Raw genomic sequence first — 8,623 nt, 5'->3', positions numbered from 1 at the left:
CGAGAGGCGGGGGCACACTGGACAGGTCGCCAGTCTGTTGCAGTATTAGGTCATACAGTTTCCTGCTAAAGCTCTCATCAAATTAAAACCACAAATTTTAATGTATTTAATGTTGGGTCTTTTGTGATAAATCAATAAGAAAAAGATCTATGGTAAGGAGAACAGGCACGGGATTCCCTTTATAGGTGTATAAAGTGAACACCTATAAAGTGCATTCACACCGGCCCAGTTTAGTCCGCTTTATTCAAACTCTAGCTTTTTTGCCTAGAAAGTCTGGTTCTTTTGGGGAGGTATGAATGTTTCCTAATCAAAGCAAAAAAAAAAAAAAAAAAAGCTAACTTTGGTCCACCAACAAACCTTCATCTCAGTTCAGTTGAAATAATGTCTTGTGCGGTTTAACTAAACATGGATGCAAGCGGACTGGAGGCTGCTTCAAAAGCAGGAAATGGACTACAGCGTAGGGCATTCTGGGCAAATACAAACAAAACGTCTAGCGATAGCAGGAGAAATGTCTTGTTGTCTTTTACCAAAGACAAAAGAGAAATTCTGCAACCGTTAAAACCTGACGCCACTTTATGTTTGTTCACATTTTTCAAAGGATGAAGTTATGCTCATTGTCTTCTTCTGAGGTTTTTGTGTTGTCTCCTTCAGTGGTTTTGGGTGCAGCGCCACCACATGCAAGTGGTGGAACAGGTTTTCCAAACCACAGCAGCTGAAAATTCAACAAATGTTACAATTTTGGTCCCTAATTGAACTTATTCTACTGAAACATCAGGTGTGAAAACACCTAGAAGGCTTACAGCTGCAGCTGCAGCAAAAGGTGGCTCTACAAAGCAAGGAGTTGGGTGCCAAGTAAAAATGGGCGCCACATTTTTCAGATTTGTGTTAGTAAAAAAGCTGCATGCCATGTTCTTTTTTTCTTACTTCATGCTTTCACTGCTCTTTGCTGGTCCATTACATGACATCCCAATGAACTGGCCTGAGGTTTGTGGTTGTGAGTTGTTATGTAAAGCAGTGAGGTTTACCTTTACCAGTCGTATGCTTTTAGCTTAAACACTGTTCACATCCTCAGTCATGTTTGGAGTGTTTTGACAGAGGTGGTCCAAAGTGTCTAATCTCTCTCATGTGATGTAGCTTTCAGTTCTTTAGCCCTGAAATTTAAAAATGCAGAAGTTTGGTTCTTGCTAACTTCATTTTACCCTTATTTACGGTTGTAAATGTGTTTTTTTGTAAACCTCCATATTTTCCTCACAGGCCTGGAGCCAAGGTAGTAAAAGCTGCATAACTCCATCAAAGGTAAAGCATTAATACATTTTGCTCTACAAACCATCAAAAAGAGTTGGTTTTGATTAAATGTCTTTATGTTTGCAGAACGTTTGATTACACTTAAATCGAAGTGAGAACTTTGTACACATGTACTGCCACCAGGAAGAAATGTATACTGCTTGCTTGCACAGATGATTCTTTCTTTGGGGTCCCGTTTCAGACCCTTACAGCGGACTCACCATCGTGTTCCACGCAAGGAACAGAAATACTCGCAACTCAAATTGCAGCGGCTGTGACAGCCGAGGTATGCTTCCTAAACGCTGACTGTGGAGAAATAACCGGGGGGCGCAGGGCAGGACAGTATCTCTGACCCCAGTGACTACTGCCTAGGAGTGACTGGAATCAGTTTTATTGGCAGCAAAGATGCGAGTCTTCACGTGACACAGAAAGTTAAAGCCAACATGAACAACCTGTACCCACTAACTGATGATTTAAGTTGTGCATAGTGATCATGTTGTGCTTGATTATCAGTCCTTTGAATGTAGAAGAAAGCTGTTAGTCTAACAGATCCACTGTGTTATTTGAAATCTGGGTAACAGCCACTGCTTTAAAACACTTTCATCAGTATGGCTTTTCTCTACTTGAGGTAATCTTTAGCCATTCTGACTCTCTTAAGGATTTTATGTAAATGAAGGCAGTGTTGATTTTTTATTGTAATTGCAAAATGCACAAACTGTGCTTCCTTATGTTGTCTCGCTGCCAACTTTTTAAATAGCACATGGTGTGTGGGTGTGTGTGGGTGTGCATGGGGGCGGAGGGGTTCTGTGTAAAGGGAGACCTCTGCCAGGCTATCAATCAGTAGCGTTTCTGCTCATACCCTCCCTCCCCCAGGAAACATTTATAGAGCCAAACTGTTTATGAAATGTTCATGTGAGAAAGGTTTATCTTAATTATCTATTAAATGTCTGTAGAACTACATTTACTTTGAGGATCACCTGTTTTGTTACTTTGTCATCTTGTAAACACGTCTGTTTATATTTAAGATGTTTTAAGTTAAGCAGTGAGGTTTTGATTTTAAAGTATATTAATGTCTTCTATATATCAGTTACATGACAATAATCTGTTTCTCTTTCAATGACGCTAATGTATTAAAACATTAACAAATTCTCAGCCTGTATGTTCTATTTCCTGTCATACAGCCATGGTGAATAAATGACAGACGGGTCTGAGCTCAGAAATAACAATAATGCCAAGCGGGCCTCTCACTTTGCACAGGCCTGGTGAAAACACGGCAGGTGCCGGCTCCTTTTTCCTGTTCGTCTGCAGAAGCTGTGTGTGATCGGTCAGGGAATGCAACACACACAAACAGCAGACATGTCACCATCTGCCTGTAATATGTCGCAGCATAAGCTACTTAGAACATGGATGGATTTGTGGAATAGCATTTCAAGGAGTCTCTGGAGTGTCAAAGAATTATAATTAGGCCACTAAGGATAAATGCATTTTCCCTAACGTAAAGATTTATAAAGTTCTGTAAGTAAATAGTAAATCAGATGTAGGAACATCACAAACTCTTCCTTCAATTTTTTTATGACATTGTGATTGCTTAAGTAAAATGAAGACACAATATGATAGAAGGGAAAATTTACCAGATGATAAAGTGTGAACACTATATTTTTAATACACTGTATTTGAAACAGCGTGGCAGAGTTATAACATTGAGATTTAGACAAAATAGAATAAATTATATTTTTAATTCTGCTTGTAAAATGAATGGCCTTGTAAGCGACATAGCTAAAGATAGCATTGGCATTACATTTTGCAAAACATTTTCAATACTTCATGTGACAACCCAACTCCCCCACCTCTTGTTGCAAACAACATGACCAACAGTTGCTTTGAGAATTCCCATCTTTGTCTGAAGAAGTGCACCGTTCCCGACCAAAACAACCAATCAGAGCCAGGAGGAGGGTCTTAGTGCTGACAAACAACATTGTGAATGTGCTGATAAATATGCCAATGGTGGAAAAGAAACTCACCATCATCAGATAAATGACGGCTGATAAATGGTTTTCTAGGAAATGACTAAGGCTAATTCCTAAGTGGGAATTAGCCTTGGCTAATTCCTGGTTAATTAGCTTAGGCTAATTATCCTTAGCATTCCTGGCATACTGCTGATGGGGAGAAGATGTAGCATAGCAGGGAGCAAAGGGGAGGGGGAGAGAGTGGCACGCACAGGGATGATTGACAGCACTAAGACCCTCCTCTTGGCTGTGACTGGTTATTTCTAGTTAACTCTGGGAACACTGGGAGAAAGCTTTATTTTTTTTAAGATTACCTGTCCCATACTATACTGTCATGACACAATGACAGTTTCAATGAATATGTAAAAAATCTTTTTTATATAAACATTATATACTGCAGCTTTAGAGGAATTTTAAAGTGTTTTAGTTGTTGACCACGTCCAATTTTGCATTGTGCTAGTGCTAGCTTGAATTTTATTTGTATTTTTGTCCACCTCTGTAACACTGCTACAGCTAACACTATGTAAGGTCTCGTCTTATGAAAAAGTTGCTAATGTAGAGTTTTTGGTAAGTTGCATTACTCTACCAGCAGGAACAGTCCAATCACTGGACGCCCCTCACTTCCCAGTTAGTGTGAGTAGCTTTCTGGTTAAAAAACAAGATGTATTTTCTTTAGCTTAAGTTTGAAGAACGTCTCGCACCGGAAAACAGTTCCTGTATCTCTGAGTTTTGTTTAGATAAGAAATGCTGTTCAGAAAAGTCTAACAAATGGACAGTTTGATTTCCGTGCATCTTTAGATACAAGAGAGAGAAATGATGTCACGCTCAAGCCAGAATATATTATTCAAAGCCAAGTCTTTGTCAGTTGGCGCTACTTTATTTGTGAGCCAAAATGCAAAGAGGAAAGGTTGTGCGTATTATCAGCTACACGTGGATTCTCACATTAATAACAGCCTAACACGTCCATAAGCGGTTTCACATCACTGCCAGCTCCAATATCAGAGCTGTGTTGGTGGAAATTTTTAGCCCTGATGCCAACCCACCCTCACCGGGGGAGGAGTATGTAAGGTTTTAATTTTTATCTATCTGTAATTAAGAATACAAACAGTCTAATTACATGCAGCACTGTGAAAAAGAATTTTTTTCTTACCTTTTTTCAAAGTATTCTCTTTTTTTTGTCCAACTTGAATGTTTCAGATTATCAAAAAAATAAAAATAAAAATAAAAATAAAAAAAATTAAACAATAAATACAAAAAGCAGTTTTCAAATGATTTCAATTATTAAGGGGAAGAGGCAATCCAAATCAACCTGGCGCAGTGTGAAAAAGAAACATTATACTTTGTTAAATGATGATTTAACAGTAAGTTATTTCAATTCCTCTATTTTATTTCTGCCAGACTTGAAGACTCAAGAAATCTCTTAAATATAATTTGTCTGACAACAAGAAAAAGAATTAAAGTTATCAAAAAGTAGGTCAAGCTCAACTGAATCTTCTTTGGCTGCTAATTCTACCGAGGTCATTGGATTGACTTTGGTCAATCAAAAATTCAAGAACGGTTGAAAAACAAAGTCAGTGGCATATATCAGTCTAGAGAGAGTTACATAAACCAGCGCAGGATCCTGGAGTAAGCCTTCCAGGATTACTCTAACAGTGTTTCTGTAAATCATCCAAGGGTCAGGAAAAAACGCAAAACAGAAACATTTAAAACATTGTGGGCCTCACTTGTCTGGCACCCATATGAGAGTTTCAGGATTAACACCATGGCTGACCTGAACAAAACACGGGCCTGATGTTTACCATAAGACATTTTCATAAGCCCCAAGACTTCTAATAAAATATTCTATGAGCTGAAAAAGGCAAGAGTGGAACTTTTTGGAATGTATAAAGTTCTGCTTCGCTGCTTCAGATCCTGGACAACATGCCATATTTGACTGAACCTGGAAGAAAGCTCTCAACCTAAAAATACTGTAGGAGAACATCCAGCTACGAGGTGATCTTGTTCAAGCATACTTGTGCAATGATTCAAAGTACGGCAATAAAAACAATTTTGAAAAGAAAGTTGCACCAAAATTCCACCACAGCAAAACTCATAGTCAGATTTAGATTTCAGGCTCATTACATTTTCTTATAGGACCAGGTGGCCTTGGCCTTTTCCCCCATTCATAAATGGAATCATTATTTGACAAATGCTTTCTATATTTCCTGATCTGATTTTGGAAAACGAAAGTAAAAACAGAAGAAACCTGAAAGTTCCATGGCTCTGCCAGACATCATTTTGTGTAACCTACCGCAGGACCATTATCTACATTTCACTAAATTCTTGAATAAATTTAATCTTACAATGCTCTTCTGTACTGAATGAAGATTTCTTACATATGGGTTAAAAATCATATGTTAAACACCTAATGTGTTGGGGTCAAATTTTTTTCTCGTTGTGTTCTGCCACATGCTGTGCAAGCTTTGTGGCACACTGGAAAGATTTGTCACATTCTACACAGACAAAGATCCTGCCGGCACAGGTTTGCTCCTGGTGGAGCTTCAGCTGCGTGAGGTGGCTGTAGTTCTTGCCACAGCCCGTGCAGCCGTACGGCTTCTGGTTGTTGTGAATGAACTGGTGACGAACCAGACGGGAAGCCATGGCGAACGCCACGCCGCACTCTCCACACTTATGAGGCCGCACTCCACTGTGAATGGCTTTGTGCTCCGTTAGATTGGAGGATTTTGTGAAGCACTTGGAGCACACAGAGCAAACAAACGGCCGCACTCCCATGTGGACCTTCTGGTGCTCAGCCATCCGGCTGGCTAGAGCAAATGCTTTCCCACAGTCCGGACAGGAGAATGGCTTTTCTCCAAGGTGTTTGCGCTCGTGGCGCTTCAGGGAGAGAGGTTTGTTGAAGGTCTTGCCACAGTGCATACATGGGAAAGGTTTGTTGTTGGTGTGCATGTTCCGCTCATGCTTCCTCAGGTCGGAGGAGCGGATAAAATCCTTGCCGCATGTTTTACAGATGTAGGGCTTCTCGCCGGTGTGTGTGCGGATGTGCTTGCGATAATCTGAGGACCAGATGTATGTTTTGTCACAGAAGAGACAGCGATATGGCCTTTCCCCAGTGTGCAGACGCTTGTGTTGTTGCAGAGTGCCCTGATGTGAGTAAGCCTTGCCACATATGTCACACACATGTGGCTTGAGGCCAGAGTGTGTTTGCAAGTGGCTCTGGAGGTTGCAGAGTTTCTTAAAAGCCCAGTGGCAGTGTGTGCATTTGAAAGGTCGGTCCTCAGTGTCCACTGCACTTCGTCTTTTCATTGCAGCCAAAACTGGTGGAACTTTATCGTCTTTACATTTTTTAGGTGAATTATTTGCCGAGGGAGTTTTTCTGAGTCTTTTTTTGGTCCCTTTTCCATCCTCATTAGGAGAGTATTCCTCTGCATCTAGCTCTTTCAGATTAGCTGTCCTCAGTTGGTCCGAGTCCTTGTTTTGTTTTAAGTCATGGACAGAGTTTATTTCCTTCTCCTTTAAAGCGTCTGCCAATCCATTATGTTTGTTTTTGGTCTCAGCGTGTTTGGAACGTGGTCCCATGGCTCCCCTGTGGACTTGCTTCACGGGCATCTTTATCTCTTCTGCTGGTGAAAGTTCAGCAAACCTCTCTACAAGACACCAGTTTGGTGTTTGAGGATTTAGATAAAGAACTCCATTGTCTTTGCTGTCAGCAAGCAAATCTTCACCAGCACACACACTGTGAAATGAAGAGTACGTCTTCACATTGTCAGGGTTACTTACAGAGTGTCCATCAGACGGGCTATGAGTTACACAAAGTCTCACTTGACATTTTCTTCTGCTCCTTTTCACAGCAGCTGTTCTTTCAGACATCTGTGAGATCAGTGAAGATTTTGTTTTTACCACTGATGCCTTACTCATCAGTTTTGAACATGCAAGAGTGTCTTGGAAGTATCCAAGAGCACATATATCACATTGATCACTGGGAATTTTAACTAAGTACCAGAACCTTAACATGTAAAATTTTAGTTATTTCTATAAAATCAAAATGCACATATATTTATATACATATTTATATCAATTTAAAGACTGAAGCATGCCTTACACTGCGTTTTCACCCCAAGCAGGACAGGTCCAGCAGATGCCACAGAGATATACTGGCTCCTGGTCTTGAATAACTCAGGGAAAGATGTTCTTACGGGCGGAGTTTGGCAGGAGTCGTCTGTGGGTCAGCATCTATCCTGCAAGTCAGCAGCAATGGGGATATCTTCACAGGCAAGCTCCCCTTACCTCCCACTGACTTATTTTACCAGCTGTTTGCAAAGGGTGTGAAGTAAGTTACACACACAGTCAAACTCAGAGAGGGTGAACATATAGCAAGGCTGGCCGCTAGACTCAAAGGCAGAACTCTGTTTATGCTGTTGTTTTCTGGAGTTTAGGACCGTTACTAAAGAGTTGACTTTTAGCTTTTTTCAATTTAGCTGTTAAGTTTGTTCTGGTGAGCATATAATTTTACAACTTAAACAAGAATAAATTGATAATCACATTGTGAAAATGCATTACTATAACTTGTTGCATCTTTGCCTCCATATTTTACCTTGCCCGACCATGGTGGTCACACAGGTCAGTTTCCATCAATTAAAAAATGTTCAGTAAATTTGACCACCTTACAACTGGTAAGTTGACCAGTAATAGCTGGTCAACTTACAGCTGGTTGCATTTTCCACAGACAAGATGGAAGACACTACAAAATCACATCAAGTCCATATGCCAAAATTCAGTAAAGGATCACATGGAAAATAAAGTGCATATAGCAGAAATTTGAGGATGTCAGAATATAAAGATATATATAGCATTGCTGAGGACCAGATCTAATGTATTCTGGAAGTTTAGTGTGAATCTGACATCAGCAAATTTAACACATTTGTCTTTCATGGCAAGAAGTCCAAAACTGAGGCCTGACAATTTGAAATCCCTTCACAAAAATTCACAGTGACAACTTTGATTCTCTTCAAGTACTGAGGCAACTTTGATAAAGTTTAAAGATGGTGGCTCTGATCCATTACTGCTCTTTCTTGTAAATTTACAGCACACCTTTAGTAGATGCCTTTGTTACTCCTGACAAAGTAAACACAGGTACTGATTTTCACAGTTCTAGATTATACTTTTTAAACGTAGGGGGCGCTGTTGAGTCGTTTTGCCAAAGTATCTGCTCATGAATCCCAGCATGGAGTCGCTCGGAGCTAAGTCTGATAATGAGTCTGATCATGAGTCTCCATCTGTTCATATTTTATTAGTTAACAGGTCGAAATGAAAAAGAACACTAATGCAGACATATT

General features: G+C 40.0%; 2 protein-coding genes across 8 annotated transcripts in view; one reads left to right on the top strand and one right to left on the bottom strand.

The window, feature by feature from the left end:
- The window catches only part of sec16b (SEC16 homolog B, endoplasmic reticulum export factor), a 23,925-nt gene extending 21,489 nt beyond the window's left edge, over positions 1-2,436 (top strand). For 6 of the 7 annotated variants that reach the window (XM_016672730.1, XM_016672726.1, XM_016672724.1 and 3 more), the window contains 2 exons: positions 1,255-1,296; positions 1,372-2,436. In XM_016672730.1, the coding sequence (XP_016528216.1) occupies positions 1,255-1,271 (17 nt within the window). In that variant the 3' untranslated portion in view covers positions 1,272-1,296; positions 1,372-2,436. The remainder of the gene's footprint in view (positions 1-1,254; positions 1,297-1,371) is intronic. The other variant, XM_016672727.1, reaches the window with a different exon arrangement.
- Positions 2,437-4,129: 1,693 nt separating this feature from the next.
- On the bottom strand, positions 4,130-7,969 carry znf648 (zinc finger protein 648). The gene is made up of 2 exons (XM_007554678.2): positions 7,390-7,969; positions 4,130-7,157 (listed from the first exon to the last, which is right to left on the bottom strand). The coding sequence occupies exon 2, from the start codon at positions 7,155-7,157 to the stop codon at positions 5,709-5,711; it is 1,449 nt and encodes a 482-aa protein (XP_007554740.1). The 5' UTR covers positions 7,390-7,969; the 3' UTR covers positions 4,130-5,708.
- Between the last annotated feature and the right edge of the window lie 654 nt (positions 7,970-8,623).

The sequence above is a fragment of the Poecilia formosa genome, unplaced genomic scaffold, assembly GCF_000485575.1.
Source record: "Poecilia formosa unplaced genomic scaffold, Poecilia_formosa-5.1.2 Scaffold65, whole genome shotgun sequence".
In the NCBI taxonomy this organism is placed as follows: domain Eukaryota; kingdom Metazoa; phylum Chordata; class Actinopteri; order Cyprinodontiformes; family Poeciliidae; genus Poecilia; species Poecilia formosa.
Note: the sequence above shows the minus strand (reverse complement) of the source record. Positions and strands in the feature narration are given on the sequence as shown.

Excerpts from the sequence above, each read along its gene's own strand:
- znf648 (XM_007554678.2), bottom strand. The coding sequence starts at position 7,157 with ATGTCTGAAAGAACAGCTGCTGTGAAAAGGAGCAGAAGAAAATGTCAA.